Raw genomic sequence first — 25,671 nt, forward strand, 5'->3', positions numbered from 1 at the left:
AACATTCTATCACTAAGCTGCAAACCCCAATTCTTGTTTATTTGTGATAAGGTCTCAGCGTGACTCCTCCTCCTCCTCCTGAGCCAGTACCAGCATCCCAGCCTGCATCAGGTCCTCCATGCATATGGCCAGCTTCCATGCTCCCAATAGCTTTGTTACATCCTTGTGGGTCTGGTGTTATTTGTTCACATTTTGCAGAAGAAACAGACATTTGAAACATTAATTTACGTCATCAGAACAGAAACTTCAACCCTAGATCTGTGAAGTCACACCTTGGGGACAGGGAGCTCTAGTGACTCTGTGACACATACCAGGGAGTATCTGTTATGTGTGGTGCTCTTGGAAGGCACAAGGTCTGAAGGAAGTTCCTGTCCTGGAAATGCCTTCCCTTGGTCTCCACAAGGTCCAAGCAAGAAATGGGAAAGATGAGGCAAGGGACAGAAGGAAAGGGGGAGACCAAGGAGAAAGTTGTGCTGTGGGGTGAGGACCAGAATGGGCAGAGCATCTCACCATCCAGGTAGGAGCTAGGCCTGATGGGCTTCTGGGTGATGGGGAGCTTCGACTTCCTGTGGTCTGCTTAATTCCCCAGGAGCTAGGTCATGAATAGGATGAAAGGGTGAATGTGGAGAGGCCCCCCAAAAATCTAGACCTGGTCTGTGGATTCCTTCTACACAGGCCTTCTCCTCACCTGCCGGGACACTTCATACCAAAAACATTCCAGAAAGCAGGCTCAGCGATGACGCTGGGCCCCGGGGGACAAGGCTGGAGCTGCAGGAATATTTAGTGCCACATCAGTGCTTCCGGAATGTGAACAACTTAGACAAGGATGGGGGAGGCGGCTCGAGGAGATCACAAAGGCCTTCTGAGTGCTCCCTGGCCCTGGCCTCTTCCTGAGATGCAGGCGGGATCGTGATGTTCCTGAGTGGACAACCCCTCGTGGGGCAGGGCCATGGCGGGGGGGGGGCTCCCATGACACATTGGCCTGGCTCCATGGCTCAAGACCCGGATGACACTTGGGTCTCCCTCTGTCCTGGCCTACTAGCTGCCTTGGGCCCTCTCAAAGGGGGAAAGTGAGAGGGGGACCAGTAGAGCTAGCCGGGTAGGGAGCAGCAGACCCCGCTTGCCCAGAAGAACACAGGCAGCCTTCAGCTCTGGGAGTGAGAATCTGAACTCTGTCGGCCAGATTGTTTCACGGAGGAACAAGATGGATCAAGGACAAAGATTTGGCTGAGTGGCACAAGCATTTCTTAAAGCAGCAGCAGAGAAGTGTTAGGAACCACATAACAGATGGCAGGCAGGCTGACTTCCTGGAAGTGAGGATGGAGGTACAGGCTAGGATGGGGAACAGGGGCAGGGCCAAAGCTGACCACTGAGCCTCTCTCCGAATGCAAGCTGTAGCTTATATATAACTTATATCTCTTATATATTGTGTCCCGTTCACTAAGCCTTTCCATCGATTACCAAGTAGTTATCGGAACTGGACTTATAGATCAGTCATATAACAACGCTTGGCTGGCATGGGCAAGACTCTGGGTTCCATCCCCAGGACCACAACAACCCCTCCACCACCACTAAGCTCTGTTTTTCAGTTTATTAAGAGCCTTCTGATATATTTGTGCTTTGTTTTGTTTTTGTTTCTGAGGCAGGGTCTCAGTCTGGAGTCCAGGTTAGCCTGGTACACAGAGCAATTCTCCACCATTCCTAGCATTAGGGATACATTTATGAACAAAACTGACAAAAGAAATCTATGCCCTCATGGAACTACATTTCAGAACAGCCAGTGAAGCCGGAGCAAAGTGAATGAAAGATTAGCAGGGAGGGGAGTCAAGAGAAGCCATAGGAGGAAAAGCCATGGCGCCTGTGGGCCATTCTGAGGCTGTGGCTTTTATTCTGGGGAAAACAGAGAATCCTTGGGAGGCACTGAGCAAAAACTGAAATGACCTAACAGACTTTTTTTTTAAAGAATCTTTTTAGCAGGCAAGATTACTTAAGCAAGTAAAGGCACTTGCCACCCAGCCAGACCGCCTGCATAGGATCCCCAAGCATCCACATGGCCAGAAAGGAGAGAAATGACTCTCACAAGTTGTTCTCTGACCTCCACATATGAACACACACACATACACACACACACGCGCGCGCACACGCGCAGACACACACACACACACACACACGTTGGTAAAAATAGATAAAAGAATTTAGTTGCTTGCTGAGACCAGAAGTGGAAGACTTGATGGGGACCTAGCAAGAGGCCAGTTTTGAGAGCTGCTTGGACTGGAGTTGCAGCAATACAGAAATGGGAAGCCATCCGATTTGGTGGTATAATCTGAAGGGAAAACGGACAAACCTTTCCTGACAGAGGATGCTCAGGATGTGACAGAGAGGAGCCAAGAGTAAGGGCAGAGAGTCCATTAGCTTGTGCAGGGAAGGCTTGCAGGTGGAGCAGCGGAGGACCTGGGATGAAGTGGGGCGTGGGGACCACTCAGGACAGGAGCTAAGAAAGTAGGCAGATCTTTCAAAAGATAAGCTGCCTCCCAAGCTGTCTGCCGTGATTCTGGGAAGGCCTGCAGAGCTGCAGACACAGGTGACATCAGCATTCTTCCAATAAAGCTCGTAAGGTTCTCTCCTTTCTCTCTCTCTCTCTCTCTCTCTCTCTCTCTCTCTCTCTCTCTCTCTCTCTCTCTCTTTCTGAAGGACGGGAGGACTTTCTCACACTCAGGCCTGAAATCCCACATTTTCTAAGGTTTTCACGAATTCCTTTAGAACTTTGGGAATGTCCCCCTGGCTCTGCCTGGGGGTCCCTAGGGAAATTGGTTCCTAAAGTGGGGTCAGGTGTTGCTGTATAGAGGCTGGGACTGAATAATATCAGATCATCTTTGGTCTCCCCTCTGCTTCAGAATTCTCTGTTTCGGGCCCCTGGGGAGGCTGCACATAGTCTGCTGCCCAGACAAGGACTGAAAAGGGGCATGACTCTGGTCCCGTTGACAAGGTTGACAAGCGCTCGCTTGAGGGCCTCTGGAGGAACCAGAGCCTCCCTCTCTGGGACACAAGCTTTTTCTATCTCCTTTTGGATCTGAACACCTCCTCGGTCTTCCTGCTCCCTTCCTGGGCTATTCCCACCTCAAAATTCTTCTCATCCTGTCTGAGGCATTTAGGACAAACCGGGAAAATGAGTAATCTTAATGGAGGAGGGGCTTCTAGTCCATAAAAGGACATCAACTCTTTAGTTTTACTCTTCAAAAAGGGCCGTCTTGGCCTCTGCTCTCTCCCTGCCAGGGATTTCCTGGGAAGAGGAAGGAGGCCGCTGGCCCTGACGGGATGGGATTCTAGAAATAGCAGAGCATTTTAGAAGATCGACCGGTCTGATTCAGCTTCCCTTGTAAACACACGTGGTTAGCCAGGGTTTTCCCAGCTCCAGAGGCTAAGCCCCCATTTCCTGATAGAAGCGCTCAATTGTGTATGTCTGTGGAGGTCAGGATCCAGTCAGCAGAATTCCTATCCCGCCTCCCACCTCCTCATCTCTCTCTTGACTGCTCTGCTCTGGATTCTGGGCTGTGTGTGTGTGCTCAGCTCCTACAGCGGAGCTGACCACAGGAGCTCCACACAGACGGAGGGGGCAGTCATCCTTCAAAGCTCCCGGGCTGGAGTGTGAACTCCTGCCCAGGCTGGGGCTTCTGGCTGTCACTGCTCATGGCCACCCTGCTTGGTGCTTTCATGCTGGGAAGCAGTCTAGCCACTGCCAGGAGTCCCTCCTTGCAAAGGGGTTCCCAGCTTGCTCTGCCTTCCAGTCTGGCACCCAGACCTATGGAAGGGGCAAGGTGGTGCTTAGGAGGCTCTGCATCGTGTCTGGGCAGGCTCACCTTGCAACTTTGCTGACCAACAACCTGCTTGCCAAAGGCGGTGGAGACAGACTTGGGCTTACCCGAAACTCCAGGTCACGAGTGGATGGGAAGCGAGAACTCAATCAGCTCATTTATCGTAAACAATATAACAGTGGCCAGACTAAACAGATACTTGAAGTTACATCCACAGGCAGGGGGATACATTCAGAGGAAACCCACATTCAATGGGGAGGTCTCACCTGAACAGCCGGAAGCCGGCTGAAAAGAGCTAGCCCTGAGCGGTAGTGCCAGCCCCGGAGGGTCATTCAAATCACTGGCACAGCACTAAGGTTAGCCGCACACTGTTGAATGCCACCATGACGACGTCTTTGTTAGCGCCTCCTTTCTTCCACAAAGCATGTCAAGTGAGTCAGAGCCACTTTCACAGTCCCCTCACACCCATCGTGTTGCAAGGATGAAAGGAGCCAGCGTGTGAGAGTGCTTTGTAATAAGACATCACAGCAGCCAGCCTAAGCAGCGAGACCAGGTACCCGGCAAGCGAGCGGGCGAAGGGTGTCCTCCATCAGCCAGCCCGGCCCCTTATAAAAGGGAATCTGACAGAGAAACAAGTGACAACGTGTTACCTAATGAATCAATCCATCAACAATTCCTGAGGCCAGACTATTGTTACTGATGCCATAGAAAATACAGAAATGGTCCCCTCCCTCCATGAATTTATATGGGATAGAACCAAAGCTATAAAGCAACACCTACAGGACAATTATTAACGACACAGAGGTGGGCGCTGACGGTGGAGGTCAGAGGCAGGGCGTGCGGTGAGATACTCAGATCTGTGGCTTGTCAGTGGGCCACTGTGTGGATGCAGTGCTGGGTAAGTCAGTGGAGGAATGAGCTGCCCTCCCTGTCTGGATGCTAAGCCCCACAGCCTAGTAGGTGACCAGTGAGGACACCTGACAGTCCTGCGCCCTTCCTCACAACCGTGTCACCTTGCTTTCCCTTGGCGACTGCCATTGCAGGACATGCCCATGAAGGCTGTAACAGGATGCCAGACAGGAGTGGGTAGAGTAGGCTAATTCCTTCCTTGCCAGACGTTCTGGGTGGGTAGCAAAGCAGCAAGCTCTACTGGCCCCGGCTACTATGACTGTTCTCTTTTGTTCTTGCTGCCTGAAAGGCCCGGCTATCTTCCCATGCTTCTTAGATCCTCCACAAAGTTGCTATAACACTTAGAGTCACTTTCCCGGTCCTCTCAAACCCACAGTGTTGCTGTAAGAATTAAAGAGGCCTATACATGAAGACACTTGGTAGGCGATACGTCAACACAGTGGAGCCCTCTCCTCCTGCCCAGCTGAATCAAACTGTATTACCTCCCCTTGTGTCCCGTGAACAGGTGCCTCGATCAGTTTCTCCCTCCCCACTGTAGCCCTAGACAAGCTCCTGCCTCAGCCTCCCCATGTTCTCACTGGTTACCTCAAAAATTAGAACCCTTTCGTACTCACTTCAAACTGTGTGCGTGATGGGGGAGAGTCTTCTGTTCTGTGTTAATTTCATTGGTTAAATAAAGAGACTGCCTTGGCCCTTTAATAGGACAGAAAATTAGGTAGGCGGAGTAGACAGAACAGAATTCTGGGAGAAAGAAGCCGAGTCAGTCAGTCGCCATGACTCTTGGCTCCAAGATGGATGCCCGTTAGACTTGTCCCGGTAAGCCACACTCAAGTGGCAATACGGATGTTAGAAATGGGTTAGATCAATATGTAAGAGCTAACCAATAAGAGGTTATAACTAATGGGCCAGGCAGTGTTTAAAAGAATACAGTTTCCGTGTAATTATTTCAGGTAAAGCTAGCCGGGTGGTGTGAAGTGGCCCGCAGCTCCTCATTACATATGCGCGTGAAATCATGGCATTCTTCATTTCAGATTAATTTAAGGAACAAAAAATATCGAGTGCCAAGAAAGTCGCTGGCATTGTGTCGCTATTGCTTTCCAAGTGTAGGTCAGGGAGTCATTTCAGAGTGCACAACAGTCAAAGCTTCTTTACCTAGGATGTAAAAGTCATTATAGGACTGACTTAGCTTGTGTGGGGTCCTGGGTTCAACCCTTAGCACCACAGATAAACAAAAAAAAAAAGAGGAGGAGGAGAGGAAGGAAGGAAGGAAGGAAGGAAGGAAGGAAGAAAGAAAGGAAAGGAAGAAAGGAAATCACTTGTCTTTTCCGTTCTCATTCCCTAGAGTTTTCCAAAGGCCCCATCATACACGATATTATAGTCAGCTCTAAATGCAGGAGATGCAGTGAACACTGCACAATAATAAAAATATATACTCAATGCCACTGAAGCGTGAAGTTGCAAAATAAAAAAAAAACAAAACAGTGGAGCTGATCCTGAAGAGTGCTTGCCTAGCAGACAAAAGGCCCTGGGTGCCATTTCAAGAAACAAGACTGCTCAGAACACATTTCTCAGGAAACACAGCTGTAATCCCAGCACTTGGGAGGAAAAGGAAGGAAGACAGGAAGTTCAAGGACAGCCTTGTTACAAAACAAGTTCAAGGTCAGCCTAGATTACGTGAGACCCTGTCTTTAAAATAATAACATCAATAATAATAATAATAAGAGCCTGATTTGATGGCACGGTTGTAATCCCGGCATTTGGGAGGGACGGACAGGAAGATCACAAGTTCGAGGCCAGTTTGGCTTACAGAGTGAAAGCCTGTTTGTCAGAAGAAAGAGAACACCACATAATTACACAAAGTATGGGGCCTGAGGCATGGCTCAGCCATGAAGAAGACTGGTTGTTCTTGCAGAGGACCCAGGTTCAGTTCCCAGCACACACACACGGCAGCTCACAGCTGTCTGTAACTCTTGCTCCAGGCAATTAGACACCCTCTTCTGGCCTCCAAGGGCACCAGGCTCTCCCAACACACACACACACACACACACACACACACACACACACACACACACACCACACACTTGAGGTTGGAAATGGCCAAGAAGAGAGAGAGAGAGAATAGAAACAATGCTGTCACTAATGACTTGTGATTTTTTTTTTGTTGTTTTTTTTCTGGTACATATGTGTGTATGGTACCCATGTGGGTGGATGAATGTGCATACCCATGTGTACGTATGTGGAGACCAGAGGACAGTGGTGTCTTGTCTATTGCTCTCTGCCCCATTCCCTTAAAACAGGGTTCTCAATGAACCTGGAGGTAGGCTGGCAGCCAGCAAGTCCCAGCAATCCTCCTGTCTCACCCAGTTCTGGTGTTCCAGGACCTCACAGGCACATCCAGATTTTTATATACGTGCCCGGCATTTGAACTTAGACCGTGATGCTTGAGAAGCAAGCATTCCTACTGGCTGAGCTGTCTCCCCAGACTCTAAATAGTTTTTGATGGTTGCTGGGGATCTAATAGGGGGCCAGGTCCATACCGCTCTCCCAACAAGGTATGCTTTTAAGCCCATTTTTATCTGTTCAGACATAGAAGGGGAGATGTTGAACTAGAATTTTTACTGTCTCCCTAAAACTCAAATCTGAGTAATTTGTCCTGTATTTTTGTTTCCTAAATCTGGAAATCCTTAAAGCATGCAGACTGAGGTTAGAGAGTAGGAGGATCTTGGATCAGGCATTGGCCTTCTGATCCAGAGAGGATAGAGAGTCTCTTATCCTGAACAGCTTTGCAAAGGTGAGTGTGCCAAGCCTAGTGGTGGTGGCAGAGGCAGCGGTGGTGGTGCAGTCCTTGAGTCCTAAAACTCGGGTGGGGGGGGCAGAGGAAGGCGGATCTCTGTGAGTTCTAGGTCGGCCTGGTCTACAAGTGAGTTCCACGATAAACAAACCTATACAAAAATGCCCTGTCTCTAAAAAGAAAAAAAAATCAAGAACAAAAACATCAACAAAAACAGTAAGTGTGCTCCAGGACCTGGCGGATAGCCTTTAGACCTGAGGACTGTCTTCACCACCAAGGGACAGACCTGAGGACTGTCTTCCAGAGCTGGGCTCAGCAGGGGCCACATAAAACACAGGAAACGGTGGAAAGTGAAACAGATCATCAGAGGAGTGAGTTGCTGCCAAAATAAGGAAGTGACACTGGGTGGGGGCAGGGGAGGACTGACGTCCCTGGGGAGGATGCTGAGATCATCTGACTCCCCCACCCCTTACTTTGGCTGCAGCAGGAGGGGAGAGTTGAGGGTGTGGAGCTGCGGGGTGAATCTGGAGGGTTGGGTAAGGCTCTGGGGTGGGGGTTCAGGCCTGGGAGAAAAATCCTTAAGATACTTATTTGGGGCTTGAAATCCCCTAGGAAGAGAGCTGGCCTGGGGAGCAGTCCAGAGAGCCGCTGGAGGAGGGGCTGGTGTGGGTCTCCTTGGGTCACCAGAGCGAACTCTGGGGCACGCAGTCTGGTAAGAGAGACAGGCGTGCCCTAGAAATCAGGCTGCCAGTAAGGTTGTCAAGCATGTCTTGTTTTCTTCCTCATTTAGTGCATATTGGGTGTGGTGCTGAGCTGGGAGTCTAGAACTAAACAGAATCTAGGCTATAGAGCCTGGAAGTCCAGGGACAGAGGAGTGCTTAAAGCTCTCAGGAATTTGTCACTTAGTATTTTTTTTTACAATTATTTATTTATTTTATATATATGAGTGCTCTATCTGCTTGTATAACTTTATGTCAGAAGAAGACATCAGATACCACTATAGATGGTTGTGAACTGCCAAGTGGGTGCTGGGAATTGAACCCAGTACCTCTGGAAGAGCAGCCAGTGCCTTTACCCCCCTGAGCCATCTCCCCAGCCCTGTGAATTCATAACTTACGAGAGAGAAGACTTGTTGATCTTTCTTTTTCTTTTTCTTTCCTTTTTTTAGATAGGCTGGCCTTGATTTCATTCTGTAGCTAATGATGGCCTTGATCCTCCCGGCTCCTGCTCCCAAGAGCTAGGTGGGATTATAGGCATTCACCAATTATACCAGGTTTATACAGTGCTGGGGACCAAACCCAGGGCTTTGTCCCTCTAGGTAAGCATTCTGACAACTCAGGAATAGCCGGAGCCCAGGCTGGACTTGAACTTGTCACCATGCTCACTGCCACCTCCAGAGTGCTGTGCCATCAGCCCAGCCCAGCCTGCGGAAGGTCACCACCTGCCCCCAAAGCCCCTCTCGAGCTCCCAGTCCTGTCCCCACCCAGACAGCTTGCTTGCCCTTTGGGGTAAACTAAAATTAGTTGGCTTGGGGAATGACTTAAAAGTGACAACTTTTGTATCTTTGTTGTTGTTTTTTGAGGTAGGGTTTCTCTGTGTAACGGTGACTGTCCTAGAGCTCACCCTGTAGACCAGGCTGGCCTTGAACTCAGAGACTGACCTGCCTCTGCCTTCCTAGTGCTGGCATTAAAGGCGTGCGCCACCACCCGTCTAGTTTTCTTACTTTATCTCCCTCCTTGCCTACCACAACCTGGGAAAAGTTCCACAACCCTGAACTCTTGAATGCTCCTGAACTGGAATTACAGGTATTCCCTACCACACCAGGCTCCTTGGGTGATTCCTAGTAGCCAGCTTTGACCTGATGCTACTCAGAACAGAGGTAGGGGGAGATACTAGGAGTTAGATGGATCCCCAATAGGCAGGCAGACGGAAAGAAGGATCCAAAGTAAAGATGATAAAGATGGCAAACTTTGGCTTCTTCCTCTCTTCCTGACTAGAGACGAAGGCCTAAGGGCCTGTGAGCAGAGGCTAGGATGTGTTTTCTCCACAGTTGTGGACCTATCAGCTTCTCTGTCTGCTAAAACTGTTCTCTTTAGGGGAGGAAGACCACTCAAAGACCCTTAAAACCTCCCAGCCCTCAAGGAGACCCAGTTTCAGCTTCCAAATCCCTCTTTAGCTCTGCAGAGGGTCTTTGTGTCCCTAGGTGTGTGTGTGTCTGTGTGTGTGTTTGTGTGTGTGTGTCTGTGTGTGTGTGTTTGTGTGTGTGTGTCTGTGTGTGTGTGTTTGTGTGTGTGTGTCTGTGTGACTGTGTATCTGTGTCCTCACCCCTAATAAAAGCCTTTATTTATACTGGTTGTCTCTGTCTCCTGTATCTGCGGTTTCCCTGACCTGGTGCACTCAAGATTTCCCCTGCCTCTTTAAGTAACATAGAAAATGAACTCGATCAAGACCCCTAGATGACAACAGTTGTGTTGGACTCCCTCTGGCCACAAAGATTTGAGACGGTGGGATGTCGTGAAGCCACAGAGCAGGTGGGGAGGCAAAGGACAGCTCCTAGTTTCTGGTGTGTGGACCTCTCGTCAAGGAAGGCTGGGGAAGGAGTGAGCTGAGTTCGGGGCTCCAGTCTGCAGCTTGCACAGTCCTGTGAGTCCACTGAGAAACATCTCCCAGCAGGGTCTACACATGGAACTTTGGGAAGGGAGGCTGTGAGGATGACGTCCTAAGTCTCTCTAGGAAAAGCTTCACCAAGGAAGGGAGTCAGTGAACCAAAGCAAGTGGCAAGGTTTTAGGGAACAGGACTTCCCTGGAAACTTTAGGATTGACAAGTTTGAGCTTGGGTGTAACACTCACATCCACAGATGGGGTCCACACCCTGCTCCCTCCACCCCAGGCCACATGCTGTCTGTCCCCGGGTGTATGATCCTGCCAAGTATGGGAGTCTGCATCCTTTGGACAGTCCACAGCCAGAAGTTCATCCCTTTTCTCTGAGATCCTGGGATCCCAGCTCCATACTCAGGCCTTTTGGAGGCCCTAAGTAGGTAAGAACATTGACGAGGCTGTTCAGGCTGATCCTGGGGAAGGCACTGACCTTTTTCTGGGCCTTGGCCTAGTTCTTGTTTGCTGACAGTCCGTGCCCCTGGATCTGTCTCAGGTGAGAACGCGAACCCGGACAGCAGGCATGAACCCTGCGCTGGTGTGAGGACTCTTGTCCTGACTGCTTTCAGATGGCCTAGCCTGTGGCCCCTGGGCCGTTGTTAGGTCCGTTGGTGTCACACAGAATAATGGAACAGATGCATGCTTCAGAGGAGAGTATGGATGCAGCTTCCAGGGATCCTCAAGCGACTTTGGGACTGAACACCGAGTTTGATGCTCCTACTAAGGGAGGCCTATACCTGCAGGCTAGTGACCTCTTCAAGAGGGGCCATTTTCTCCTGTGTTCAGGAGGCAAGACTTTAGGTGGGATTTCAGTGTCACTCCTGCCGGCCTGGCCTCCACAGGAGCAATGGGCTCCCTTCTCCACACCACGTGTAGGAACAGAGACGCAGGAATGTTTCCAGTGGTCACAGGCCTAGACATTAAAAGGCTATCATTAGTGTATGTAGTCCTGGGGCGAAGCCCAATGCCCTGTCCATAATACACTCTGAACCACACCCCAGCCTGTCGAAAGCCTTGTTGGGTGAAGAGAACCTAGAATTAGTGGGCCCTGGGAACGGACATTAAATCCTTGAAGTGCTGCTTCGTGGGCTCTATGGGAAGAGAGGTAACTGAGCCGAAGGGATGAAGTCCTGGCCATACGGAGCGGAATGGAATTTGTCGTTGCTTCACGTATTAGCGTTTGTAGGAGCAGATAACTGCAGGCAGGACTCAAACTCTCCAAGGAGGGGACGAACAAATGATCATGCCATTCCTCTGGGACTGGGCGAGAGCCGGTGAGAAGCCTCAGGAAGCAGAAGAGAGTGACCCTTGGTCCCCTGCGGGCTGTCTGCCTTCGGGAAGGGCTCTCTATCACGGAGCAGGCAGCCCAGAGCAGGGCTTGGGGAAGGAAGCCGAGACCCCTCCCTCCCACGCATGAAAAGACGACCATTAGCCTGTAGTATAGGAGTGGACTGGGCTGGGCCAGGTCTGGGAGAGGGATGGGAGGATGGCTCCTGGGTGAGTGAGTCACCAGGCCACTGTCTGCCCCTTCTTCCTCAGGGGAGGGAAGCTGAGGAGACAAGCTCTGGCCAGCTGGGCTTGTGAATGCAGGTTATCCACTCCATCCTCCAGTTCTGGGGACAACTGGGGTTTGGCCTCCTTGCCTCCCTTGCCTACCTTACAGGCTGGTGAGCTGCCTTATAAGGGAATAGGGGAAGGGCTCATGCTAAGGCAAGCTGCCGGCTCACACCTGGCTACAAGATGAGGCAGCTGTGAAGTGGCCTTTGAAGAGGCTGCCCTGCCCTGACTGGTACCACTTGCCGAAGCTGCAGGCGCGCTTCCTGTGTGATCACAACTGTGCCTCAGAGGCCCACCCTCCCTCACACCCTTCCTGAGCCTCCTTCCAAATCTGCTCTCACCCGGCAGGCCTGTCCACACCACACCCTCTCCCAAGTTCCCAGGGCAGCCTGGGGACAGTAGGAGAAGCTCTGGGTTGAGGCCCAACCTACCCTCCATCTTGTCCCCGTCAGCCTCATACCATGCCGTGTGTGTGTGTGTGTGTGTGTGTGTGTGTGTGTGTGTGTGTGTGTCCTGAAGTACGGGTCCTAGAAAGTTATTAACATCTGGGGAAACTGAGTCCTCTGTGACACGTGTGGCAGGAGGGCCTGGCATACAGTCGACGTGTGAAATGGGACACGAAAGCCAGAGTGGACTGCCGAACTCTGGCAGGCTTCCTCCTCGGGGACAGTCTGAGAACACCTTATCGCTTGTTTAGGATGGCTTCTCTTTGTTTGGGATGGATACAGATGTAGAGGGTCAGGACTGGTACCCTAAACAGTCAGCAGTCAGCTAGAAATCCAGTTCCCGAAGCCCCTGCTAGCAGGAGCAGGAGAAGTGCCTAGGCCTCTCTGAGCCTCAGTTTCCCCATCTGTAAAATCATAGTAATAACCATCTCCTAAAGCAAGGCATATTGTCTCATTTAAGGGAGGAGCAGCAGAACCATCCGGCCCCCAAAATGCCACTGTGGGCGAGGATTTTGTGGAACAAAAGGTACTTGAAAGCCTGCAGATAGGGAAGGACCTCTGAGGTCACCTTTTCTCCTTATATGGGAGAGAAGAAACATTCTTGCTACAAGGAATAGGCTTGAGGCTGGGAAATATCTCTACAAACTAACCTTGTCAAGACAGCTCCCTTCATCCGGCTGTGGTGAGCGTGCCTGTATTTCCAATACTCTGGAGAAAGAGGCAGGGGGATCACAAATCTGAGGCCGATCTGGGCTCTAAAGGGACTTTTAGGCCAGTTTAGGTTTTTAAGAAGCTTTATGTATATGAAAAAAAGAGGGTCCCTCCCTAGGCCTCTGGACACATGTTAAGTATCAATCCACTTCACTCCTAAGTAAAGATTTGGACTTTGGGTTCTTATTTTCTTGGGGGTTTTCCATGTACACGTGAAGCGAAATCTGTACATTTCTCCTGCTCGTCTGATGGTAACTGTGAGAATGCAGAGACGAACTGAAAGTTCATCACGCCTGCTGTGGTTTGGATAGAGTGTCCCCTGCAAAGCTCACATGTTGAAGGTGGGACCAGCTAGGGGAAATCCATCACTGAGATGTCTCTGGTCAGGATGACCCCCTCTCTGCGCTCTCTGCAGCCTCCCCTGTCACATGCTCAGGACGCCGCAATACTGCTCTGCCTCACCGTCTCAGGCTGGCGAGCCTGGTGGTCAGCCCACCACTGACTGAAAACCCTGAAACCCTAAAACCATGAGTTTAAAAAGCCTTCCCTCTAATAATGTCCTGTGTCTGTCACGATGACAGAGCCCACAGTGCTCTTCTCTGGGCCTGATGCCCCAGGCTGGAGGGAGCACACTAGGTGGAGCCAGGGTCCAAAGGAGGAGGCAGCCTAAAGACGCCTCAGTGTTTGCTGGGACATTGGGTGAGGGAGATGGGAGGGCCAGAAGTTGAACAAGTGTGACATTTAGAAGTAAAAGGTTCTGTGGTTAAGACGCCTGCCCGTGGAAGTGGGAGGAGGTGGCAGCAGAGGATTTAGACAGGGTGAGTGTGTGGCAAGCTGAGGCCGTGCTGCTTCTGGAGACTGGTGCTGAGGCCAGGCCACTCTCCACTCTTGTGATGTTTACACTTTTCCCAGTGTGTAGACAGGCAGTGGCGTGGAGGCACACACCTTTAATCCCAGCATTTGGGAGGCAGAGGCAGGTGGATCTCTGTGAGTTCAAGGCCAGCCAGGGCTACATAGTAATAAGACAAAACAAAACAAAACAAAGCACATTTTTACCAACTCTATGCCTGACTCAAACCTTCTTTTTCTCTTCCTCTTTCTCTCTTTGTTTTGTTTTAGATGGGTCTCACTATGTACCTTTGACTGCCTTGAACTTATGGCAATCCTACTGCCTTAGCCTCCTTTGAGGTATAATTAGACTTGTGATGCCGGGCCAAGATTCCATTTTCTTTTAAGGAAAGGCTGAGAACTTCCTTGCTCAATTTTCTGCAACAAAGTATTAGAGAAACTCAAGAGAAAAAAATGTATACATATATGTATACACACATACATAAAGTATATACACACAACATATGTATATATAAATAACACATTATTTACATTTAATATATAAATAATATCAAATGTATTTTGTTTTTATTTTTAAATTATTTAAAATATATAAATCATAACTAATAAACATATACATACATAATTTATTAATTACTGTTTATTATTTATATATTTAAAATGCTTTTTAAAATAAAAAATAATTAAAAAAATAGATACATATTATGAATATGGATGTTTTGCTTACATATATATCTGTGCACCAAATGCATGCCTGGTGCCTGAGATTCCAGAAGAGGGTGTCAAATCCTCTGGAACTGGAGTATGGACAGTTGTGAGCCACTGTGTGGGTGCTGGGAACAAAGCCCAGGACTTCTGGAAGAGCAACCAGTGCTCTTAACCACCGAGCTGACTCTCTGGCCCTTCAACCTGCATTCTTATACAACCCAGGACCACCAGCCCAAGTGCAACACTGCTCAGGGGTAACATGGTCCACATCAATCATCAGTCATGAAAATCCCCCGCCCCAGACATCCAGACATGCCCATAGGCCAATCTGATGGAGGCAATGACCTCCTCAGATAAAGTCTCCTCAGATAACGCAGGCTCTGTCAAGTTGATAAAACTAATCAGTATACTGTGTGCACGTGAGTGTGCTGGTGTGTGTGTGTGCGCGCGCACGACAGAGAGAGAGAGTTTATATGTCAGTGTATGCACAATTACATACATATGTGTGCCTGTACAGGCATGTATTCATGCACATAGTTGTGTTTGTATGTGTTTATGCATTTGTGCATGCATGTATGTGAGTGCATGTTTCTGTGACTGTACATGTGTATGTTTGCATGCATCTCTGTGTGTTTGCATGCACATCTTTGTGTGTTCATGTTTTCATAGATGTACATGTGTGATCGTCTATATGTTTGTGTGTATATGTTCTTATGTCTGTGTGTGCACACGTATACATTCATGCGTGTGTTGTGTCTGGGTGGTCATGCATGCACTGGTACTCAAAACCATATTTCTGGGGTTGAAATAAATCTAAGACTGGGTGGTTTAAGGTCATCTGCTTTAGTTGAGGGGAACCCCAAGAACCACAGAGGGAGAGGTGGAAAAGACTGAAACCCCTCTTAGCACCTTCCTCTTTGGCTGTGTCCCTCAAGACTGAGAAGGTGAGGGGAGATGGTTGAAGTTGGCTAGTGACATGTTTCTGGGATGAATTTGTAACGCATTAGAAGAGAAGTTAAACTTTCTCTCTCGGCCTCCACCTAAAATAGTCTGAGGCTAAACTGTCAGAGGACCACTTCCAATGACAGCTTCAGACCTTCCAGAGGCGAGCTAGTGGCTTCTCAGCTCAGGTGGTGATGGGAGGACTGGGCCCTCCTGTAGCTCACATCTCACCATGGCATTTCCAACTTTCAGCTTCGATTCAGTGAGCTAAATTACTGCAAGGATAAGGAAAGTGGCAATCAAGAAGCTTCGGATGTGGAGCCTGGACCCTCAAGGCAGACTGGGGAATGGCCTTGGGGTACTTCTGGAGGCAGAGTCAACTTGATGAGTCCTTCCTGGAGGCCGGGGCATGCAGAAGTGGCCTGCTCTGCAGCGTTGGGTCCAGCATTCTTCATCTGGACTGTCACCCAGGAACTGTGTCAGGCAGGGCTGGGCGGCCAGTGTGGGAGCGCTCTGCTGGAGGTTCTGTGTATATGAGGCAGTGCTGCCGCCCACACCCAGACTGCCCTTCTGGCTGCTTGGGTGACTCAGGACTTACCAACACGTCTGAATATGCTAGGGCAAGCCCCGGCCTCCTCTTCTTCCTTGACACCATCCCAGCAGGCCTTGGTGGGGCCCACTGCCTCCTCCCATGTTCATCTGCAGGCTGCTATGAGCCTTCAAGACACTTTGCTTTGGCTACTTCTTAAGCCCTGCCCAGCCCTGGTGGCAGATCAGAGTTCCCGGTGGAGTCCCAGATGGCTGGGGACCCTCCTGGAAAAAGCTCCCTAGGTGTCCTTTGGGGGCACTGGGGGATTCTTGACATGTTTTTGCCTAGAAAGGCAGTGCAGGCATCGTTCCACACTAAAGCGGGGAAACTCGGGCACATGGCCTGGCAGTTTTAGCTCGTACCCTGGCACCTCGAAATCACTTCTCACCCTTTTTCCTAGACACCCACCTGTTAGAGGAGGGAGGGCCTCACGCTGATAAATTTGTAAGGCTCTCATGTTGGTTTAGGATCGGCAGGCCTCGTCTGATCCTCTACTGAGCCTTGGGACTGGGCCCTGCTTTGCTGATACTGAGAGAGAGACGACGTAGGCAAATAAACAGGTTCTTAGTCTGGAGAAAAGGGATCAAGGCCTCTCCTGGGTCTTCAGGTCAGGGCATTGCCTCTGCCCCACTGCATATTTCTACAGAGTCCACCTCAACTTCTCCAAGCAGTTCTGGGCCTTGCACCCAGGGTCAGTGTGCAGAGGTCACTCTGGGTCATTTCACTCAGTTCCGGATCCTGTGCCATTAAGTTTAGGCGTGCGATGCCATGTATGTCTCCTGTTGCCAGAGCTGGCCATCAGACTCCATTCTTTCTGTTTTGGTTTTGGTTTTTTAAAACAGAGTTTCTCTGGGTAACAGCTCTGGCTATCTTGGAACTTGCTTTGTAGAAGAGGCTGGTCTCTAACTCCGAGCTCCTCCTGCCTCTGCCTCCCAAGTGATGGGATTAAAGGTGTTGCCCAGCTGGAGACTCCATTCTTCCTGATGGGGAGCTGGCATGAGAGCAGCTGGAACAGGTCTAAGGCAGGTGGCTGTGCTGGGTTTGAGCCCTGATCTGGGATTCACTCCAGGGCCTGCCACTGCAGGGGAGGCTAGGCTGCTCTAAAGTTCTGGCTAGAGCTCTCCTTCCTCTGTTAGCTATGGCCCCAGTGTCTCCTGCTTTCCCTTACTGCACAGACAAACCAGCTATACCCTGCGGTTGTTCTGGGCTGCCTGCTGCCTTTCGGGTTTGCCATGCTTGCACTTGCCGAAGCTTTGGGATCCACGAGGGTGCCGAGTGGGCTGGCTCTGCTGGATACAAAGCACACTGGCTCTGGTTCAGCTGACTGCCAAGGAGCACCAAGTCTCCTCTTTCATCTGCCCCCACTATAAGGGACCCAGGCTGTGGGAGTCCACCAGTCTGACAGCTCTGCAGCACTCTGGGGGTGGGACCAACGCTTGTGGGACAGGCGCTCTGGGAAGGTCTTGTAGTCTGAAGGAGGCAGACTACAAGTGGTAACCCTGACACAAAGTCTCACTCTCAGGACCTCAGGGGAGAGCAGGAGGTGGGGGCAACTCACGCTCCTTCTCTACAGAGGCAGCACAGACACAAACAGGGCTGCCTCAAGCCCCAGGATAGCAAGGTTTTGCTAGATGCACCATTGTACTCCCGAGGAGGGAAACAAGCCAGTGCTGGCTTCTACAAAGAAGATGTAGCTGGGGGCCTGCCACCTCCCTCGGGCTGTTTGCTTTGCAGCCTCAGAACTGGCCAAGAGTGGCCTTGCTTTCCTCCTCCCTTTCAGTGTGGGCTGCAGCTGGCAGTGACATTTAGAGCCAATTCTGAGCCGGCATCTGACCTTGGGAGGAATGTAGGAAATGTCTGTAGCCAGGAGCGGCCACCCCCTACCTGTGGCCCTGGAATGTGGGCTCTGAGCCGCCTGTGACCCCCAAGGGAGGTACATGTGCATATGCAGTTGGAGGAGAACTGGGAGTGCAAGCACCAGGAATGGAATAGTTGGAAAGCAGTCTGGCAAAACTATCTAACACAGAGGGCAAAGTCAGACTGGCAATGCCACCCCCTTGCGGTGCCAGTACTGCGTCCTCTCCAGGCCTTAGAGCCCTAGACACAGTTACAATTTTGGCTTGTGGAACTCAGAACTACAGAATGCCAGGGCTCCTTGACATGAAGAGTGGCCACATCCATCCTACTTTACTGATGGGGAAACTGAGGCCCAGAGTAGGTAGGAGGTGGTTGCAGTGCACAAGTTTTGGCCAAGACCCAAGGTTCTCGGCTGTTTTTTGTTTGGTTTGTTTTTGTTCTTTTTAATCACAGCCCCTCCTTGTTGCATCCTCCTCAAAGGTCCTATTGTAAGTACCCACTAAGTTCTTGCCAGGAAGCACTCTGAGGCTGCAAGGACTGATTGCTCCAACCACGGGGGCAGATACTAAGCCCTGGACCTTCATGGGGAGGATCACACCACAGCTCTTGGGAAGCAGGTGCTCCCTGCCCCAGCCAGACCACAGTGACAAAGCCATGCTAGCCCCAATAGATGCTGGTTTGGAACTGCATCTTGAGAGAGGTTTTGGAGTACGGACTCTGCTGACCTCTTGTGGCCACAACTGGTCCTAACTCCACATCCCTCCTGGGAAGTGCTCTGGCAAAACTGGGCCTGGATGGAACGGTAGTCACCTCACTTAAGTTGCTCAGAACAAGGCTGGAGGGTGGATATGTCTCATTCGATGTTGTCTCCTGAAGGAAGACAATTCAGGCCAACAGATGAGGTCCAGCCTGTGCTACCCGGAATGCTTGAGTGTGGGGAAGAGAACCTGTGATTTTCAGAGAGACAGCTTAACCAATCAACACCAGACAGGATGGTTGGAAAACGTAGAGGATATTTATTTCTCAGGAAGGTCCACCACAGCTGGCAGGCACTGCTTCTCCTGCTTCACGGGTTCCTCTCTCCCATCCCGAGAAATCTCCACTGTGCTTGGAAGGGCCCACGGGAAGCTGGGCTGTACAGAATCGTACGCAACACTCCAGAGCCTTAAAGAAGTAAATCAACAAACATCCTATTCCCCCTCAAAGACACACGTATAAAATAAATAGGTATATATAAAAGAGGCCATGATTCTCCCACCCATCTGGTGGGGCTGCTTGGGAGAGCGGGCTGGGTGGCCACGTACCCCTTCTTTCAGCCAGAAACATCAGAGGGTACATGGTCTGGAGTGTGGTGAGCCAAGAATACGCCCTGGCTGCAGAGGGAGAATGGGCAGGTCTTCTCCCTGGAGCCCAGCTGGGCAGAAGCAAGGGAAAGGTAGGAACAAATAAATAAGTCAATAAATAAATAAATAAATAGAACTCAGCTTGATCCCAGAGGCCTAAAGGTTTGGGTTAGAGGCTCAGGGCGCTTGGGCCTGTGTTTCACAGCACACCCAGTGAAGGGAGAAAGATGGGCAGAGAAAACACAAATCCAAAGCCACACCTCACCCAGCCTCCAGAAACCAGTCTCAAATCAGCTCAGTGAGGAGAAGAGCAGGGGCTGAGCTCCTAGGGGGCTGTGTCAAGCCTGCCCTCTGGTCCCAAGGCTGGGGACCCTCCCCTTCCTGGACTCAGTCAGCATAGCCTCCCACTGGCTATATCCAGACAGACCATCTCTGTGGGAGGAAACTATGGCTACCCCCAGGATGGGCTCTTTCCTAGGGAAACTGAGACCGGTTTTATATCTTAGGGGCCTTCATGACCTAGGACATCCTTAGGTCAGCCCAGAAAAGTCCCACATGACTAAATAATTCAAACAATGCAGCCCTGGTGTCCTCCCTTGCTCCATTTGGCCATGAGTGTCTCCACTTCCTCCAGCCCCGACCCCACCCCCCCACACCCCTCCACACCTCCCCAGCAACCTTCAGGCTAAAAGAGATGGTGTCAAACAGATGCAGTGCAGAGAAGGGGCAGGAGCTGCCGAATGGGGAGTTTGGGCAAGAGGCCAAACAGGACATGTGACAAAATCCAAGGGACTCAGGAGTCCCAGGCCCTCCTGGAGATGTGTGACCAGTGGAACCCGGAGAGCACAGGGCGGAATAGCAGCTGCTCAGCTGGGCAGCAGCACACGCTCCAGGAGGTAGGTGAGCGAGTCCCAATGCTTCCAGAGGAGGAAGAGGACGAGGAGCAGGAGGGCGGTGCTGGTGATACGTAGGCGTGTCTTCATGAGGGGCGTGATGAAGTTGGCAATGGTGGACACAAAGACCAGCAGCACGGCCATGAGTGCCAGGATCACATTGATGAACTTGCCCAGCAGAGCGCGTGCGTTGGCGTTCTCCACACCTTCTAACTGCACCACCTGCTGCTGCTGCTGCTGCAGCTCCAGCTTGGTGACCCGGGTCAGGCAGGACTCCACGGCCTCCTGCAGGGGACAGAGGGTGGTGTAAGGGAGCTCAGGGTGGGTGAGATTCTAGTCGGAACCCAGTCTGCCTGTTCTTTTCCCCATAGGGCTTAAGTGTGATCTCCAAGGGTTTGTGAGCTGGAAGATTGGTTTCTGTCATGGCAATGCTAGGGTTGCAGAACCTTTGTGTGTGTGTGTGTGTGTGTGTGTGTGTGTGTGTGTGTGTAATGTAAGTCTGACCCCTAAATCTCTCTGGCTTTCTGCCTCACTGTGTGACTCTCCTATACAGTCCCTGTCTTTGGGAGGCTAGAGCAATGCGGTCTTTACCAGCTCCAAAGACAGGATGACATCCTCTTGGGTCTCCAGAGGGGAGAGCTGGGTGGATCTTTTCTCTTTACAGATTATTCAACCTTACACATTCGCTACAGCAAAGAATACACTAGTATGCCACTGTACCAAGAAGGTGGTAACAGAGCCCCTCTTCAGGGCCAAGAAGGGTACACCTACAACTGGGGACAGAACTCTTGACTGACGACTGTCTGAGGAGGATGTAAGGAAGCGGAAGTCTTGCTTATTGATTCCAGCTCCATATTGAGGTAGGCAAATGCCCAGGAATAACAATTAATTCATTTGTAAATCTGATACCAAAGATGTGGCAACCATAAGTGGCCCTTGCCTACCAGTTTGCCTTTGCATAATGCATACACTTGGCCAAGGACTTACCTTGTTCTTATCTCTACCCCAGCAACACTGCCTTCTGCATCCTGTACCTATCTGCCCTATGGATAAACCTCTGCTCATCATTTATGGATAAACGCCCTGTGTGATATGTCCACCCCAATGCTGTCACCTGTACCCTGGGCCTACGGCTCTATCCACACATCAGGACATCCCCAGAGAGGCCCGGGCCATACCTGGATGTCTCAGGCTCTCTCATAGGACTGGTAGGCCACCTTTTCCTCCATGCTATAGATAAACCTCTGCTCATCATGCCTTATGTGATAGGTCCACCCCAATGCTGTCCCCTGTACCCTGTGTCTACAGCTCTATCCACATATCCTGGGCCATACCTGGATGTCTCGGGCCCTCTCGTAGGACTGGTAGGCCACCTTTTCCTCCATGCTGGCTAGCTCTTGCTTTAGGTTGGTCATCTCATTCTGGTGGAGCTCAGTCAGGTCATTCAGTTGCTCCTCCAGCCTCTCATACCTGGTAGGAAAAAAGGAGGTGACAGTACTTCTTACAAACCACTGTCGGTAATGACACTCAGCCCACCCATGTGTCCAGTCCTGCCCTCATCTTAACCTGGTTGAGAGCATTGTTCTTTTCTGTGCCAGCCCTGTGGTAAGCATGACCCAGCACTGCAACCTCACCAGACAGTATCGACAGGTGGGGAGAATGAGAACCTGTCTGGGATCTCATGGCTCATGATGGGGAGTTAAGGACTGAGTAACTCTAACCCAGCTCTAAACTCTAAGATGCTTTGTGGGTAGCAGGGACCCAGAAGTATAGAGAATGTGATCCCTGCTCTGAAAAGCACCAAGTATCCAAAGATGGCTATAGAGTGAGGGTGGCTGGCTTTAGATGGGGTTTCCCTCAGTTTTACAAGCCGCCATCTAGAAAGAAGAAGTGCTAAGGAAAAAGGTCCCCCGAATCCCTGAGAGAGAGGGAGGGAGGCAGGGAAAGGACCAAACTCCAGCCCATTCTTGACCTCGGGAACCCCCTAGGCATTCCAACTGTCCATCTATCTCTACTTCACATTTACAGGTTGACTCGCTCAGTTTTTGTTTGTTTGTTTGTTTGTTAACAGTATTACAATGTATACAATGTAGCTCTGGCTGGCCTAGAACTCACAGATCTGACTGCCTCTGCTTCCTAAGTGCTGGGATTAAGGGCACGTGCCATCACACCTAGCCGACTCATTCTCTCTTTATGACCACTCCCTAAGGTCAGGTCAGCATTACCCTCACTTCACAGACAGGCAAACAGTGTAGAGTGTGAGCTGCTCAGTTGAGTTACTCCAATATAAGGAAGATCTGGGATTTGAACCCAGGTAGCTGCCTCCAAGGTTCTTTCTGAACCAGGGTCTCCAGAAGATCACACCTGGTGCTGGCTCTCGTCTCCCTTGTGTGAGTTAAGCGCATAACACCCCAAAGCAGTGATGCTCAACTTGGGGGTCGAACGACCCTTTCATGGGTGTTACATATCAGATATTCTGCATATTAGTTATTTACTTTACAATAATAATAATTTACTGTTACAATAATTTGTAACAGTAGAAAAATTAAAGTTATGAAGAAGCAATGAAAATAATGTTACGGTTGGGGTCACCACAACATGAGGAACTGTACTAAAGGGTCACAGTGTGAGGAACGTTGAGAACCACTGACCTAAAGTATCCTGAGACCGGCAGAACCTTTGTTCCAGAGATCTAGTGACCCCTGTTCCAGTCTGGAGAAAGCTCCTCAGGGGTTCCTCCCGGCATGGCAAGACCCTTCTGGATGCTTCTCTAGTGGCCTCCAAAGCTCAGAACAGCTTCCTTCCTTTCCCACGGGGCCCACCTGCAGCTGGGAAGCCAAGAGGTACCCACCTGTAGCGCTCTTCTTGCAGGCACTGGGTCATGTACGTGTAGTCCCTCTGCAGCTGAGTCTTCAAGTCCTCCATGGAGTCCTCCAGGTGTGACTGGCCCTGCTTGATGTCCCGCAGCTCCTCCAGCAGAGTGTCCAGATTTCCAGGGGCACCATAAAGAGTATTGGATCTAGGGCTCCCCAGTGCACCTCCTGGCCCAGCCCCAGAGTTGCTGCCCGCCCCAGCAGAGCTGGCGCTAGCGCTGGAACACTCATCGTCACTGCCGTACTTGGGGCTGGAGACTAACGTGGCACTGCCACTCAGCGCCCGGGCTGCCTCTTCGGGGGGCCCATCTTCCATAGGGTCCTTCAGGTGGGCAATGTTGTCGGCACTGCCGAACTTGTTGCGAATGAGGCTGGCGAACTCCCGGGGCTTGGACACCACTGCAGTATGGGTAGCTTGCGAGAGGCCAGAGAGACTGCCTTTGACACCCTCCACCACGCCACCCCCGAAGCCACTGATGCCAGCACGCATGTTGGCGCCCACATCCTTCAGCCCTTGCTGCATATCGCGCAGCACATCTTTGGGCTGTCGCGAGGGCCCATTCTGCTCTATCTCCTTCAGACGCCGGCGGTAGTGCTCCAGTTTCTTGTGCAGCTGGGCGATGGTCTGGGCGGACTTTTGATTCTTCTTCTCAAACACCTGCTTGATGCGCGAAACCTGCTGCTTGTCCGCATTGTTGGCCAGCTTCAGGTACTCCGCCACGTTATCATCCCGCGCCTCCTGCTCAATCTTGATCTGCTCGGTGATCTTCAGGATCTTCTGGTGCAGGTGGTCAATGGCAGCTTTAGTCCGCTGGGGGTCGGGCGCTCCATCTGGCACGTCCAGACTGATGGGGCCATCAGTGTCACCATGGCCAGGGCCAGAGGGGAGGCTCAGGGCCACAAGATCTCCCTTGTCACCCTGGGGAGGAGAACCAATTGTGAGACACGGGAGGGAGCTCAGCAGGGTTGTCAGTGTAGCCCCGGCCACCCTTGAGTGTGGCTTCTCCACCTGGATAACAGATGCAGGATGAAGGAAGAGCCTAAGTTTCTACAGCAGGCCCCACAGCGCAGGCCAGCTTTACCCTTATGAAGAGCTTTCTCTCTGAAATGAAGTCTAGGCATGTCTACTTTGCCTTTGGAGCAGGGTGTTCTAGCAAGTAACTTGGGGACACACCACTATGAAAAGACAGACCCTCTGGCCCTGAGGCCAGAGATGGGCTCAGCTGTCTCTCTGGATTCGATCTCTTAATTAGGCTCTTGTCTGACCATGCGTTTCCTTCGGAGCTATGAAAGCCCACTTGTAGGCCCGTGCCTTCCAGCCTCGTACCCCGTTTTCACTTAACACAGCTGCGTGGATCACTAGCCCTGTTCACAGCCCTTTTGTTACCTTCCTGCTCTCCGAGGGTATCAGCAATCTCCTCTGACTCATGACGGTGGGAACATTCGATCTCTCCCACTCTCCCAGAACTGAGGAAAGAGAGCACACCCACCCACCCTACTGGGCAGGTCCTTGAAGTCTAAAGACCCAGAGGTAACTCAGAGGCCACTAGAGGCCAGGAGTCTGGAAGACCTGAGAAGGAAGAGAATGTGCAGGAAGGAAGGCAAGAGCCTCTCCTCTCCCCACCAGGCAGGCAGGCAGGCAGGCAGGCAGGCAGGCAGGCTTCCTGAGTGTGTCAGTGTGGTACAAACTCAGACAAACAGGGGAGAGATCTGAGAAAAGCTGAGGCAGGGGATCAGAGGGAAAGGGCAGGGAAGATACTGAATTTGAGATAGATCTGTGGGCAGGCCTGGAGCCCACTAACCCCAGGCTACTGTTGGCAGCTGAGTCCCTTATCATTACACAACAGAAGCAAGCTGGATCAGATCACAGGGTGGGGGAGGGGAGAGGGGAATGCCATGTTGTAGACGGGATTAAACAAAAGAAAGCAGCCTTGTCACACATGCTGGAAGCAGACAGAGCTAACTACAGGCAGAGTTACTGGAGAACACCGCTTATGGCAACAGCGCCGGCAAACTCAGGAGGCAGGGAGGGGCTCCTTTTAGGGTCCCCTAAGGATGCCAAGAGGACAGTCTTCTGAAGTAAGGGCTTTCCTCCGGGCTTTGGGTGTCCCTTTATGTCCCCTCACCCTCCCAGCAGGTGTGTGTGCCTCGGGACTCTCCTCCTGCGCCTGTCACTCCCTGCAGTCTCTCTGGCTTTCCGGAGCCTCTGTGTCTCTGCCTGTATAATGGGCGTACTCATGCCTACTCTCAAGTTCCATAGGAGGGTTTCCTGGATGGCATCCCATAGGCACATGATAAATGCCAGATCTGAATTTAGGTAGATTTTCCTCTTGGGGAGTGATGCCTACAGCCAAGCTGGGCTATCAAAGCATATTACTCAATATTGATGGAACTGTACAAAGTAAGTTTCTATATAACACGTGGCCTTTACTCTCAAAGAACTTGGCCTTAACACAGGTGGTCCTTAATCTCCTCCTGGGGCAAAGAATATGCAGGTAATGGGCATCGATGGTAATGTGTTTGGCAGTCTGCAAGCTGCCATTCACTCTTTGTGAATGGTGCCAGTGGACAGAACAGATGGGGACGGGTGCGGGATGCTGGGAGAGCTGCAGTGCCTTACTTAGGGAGGGACAGCACATTGTCTGCCTGCCAGGCTCCTCTCACCACGAGGCATCTGTCTCAGAGTGGATGCTGTACAGTGCCCAGGAATGAGGCTAGACTTTTTTTAAATTCCAT

General features: G+C 51.0%; 1 protein-coding gene across 3 annotated transcripts in view; it reads right to left on the reverse strand.

Annotated features, from left to right (window-relative positions):
- Nucleotides 1–18,819: 18,819 nt before the first annotated feature.
- Tmcc2 (transmembrane and coiled-coil domain family 2) overlaps nt 18,820–25,671 on the reverse strand; it is a 38,088-nt gene continuing 31,236 nt past the window's right edge. For all 3 annotated transcript variants that reach the window (XM_075987894.1, XM_075987895.1, XM_075987896.1), the window contains 3 exons: nt 22,914–23,854; nt 21,397–21,532; nt 18,820–20,347 (listed from right to left, as the gene is read on the reverse strand). In XM_075987894.1, the coding sequence (XP_075844009.1) occupies nt 20,036–20,347; nt 21,397–21,532; nt 22,914–23,854 (1,389 nt within the window). In that variant the 3' untranslated portion in view covers nt 18,820–20,035. The remainder of the gene's footprint in view (nt 20,348–21,396; nt 21,533–22,913; nt 23,855–25,671) is intronic.

Source organism: Microtus pennsylvanicus, chromosome 10 (genome assembly GCF_037038515.1).
Source record: "Microtus pennsylvanicus isolate mMicPen1 chromosome 10, mMicPen1.hap1, whole genome shotgun sequence".
Classification (NCBI taxonomy): domain Eukaryota; kingdom Metazoa; phylum Chordata; class Mammalia; order Rodentia; family Cricetidae; genus Microtus; species Microtus pennsylvanicus.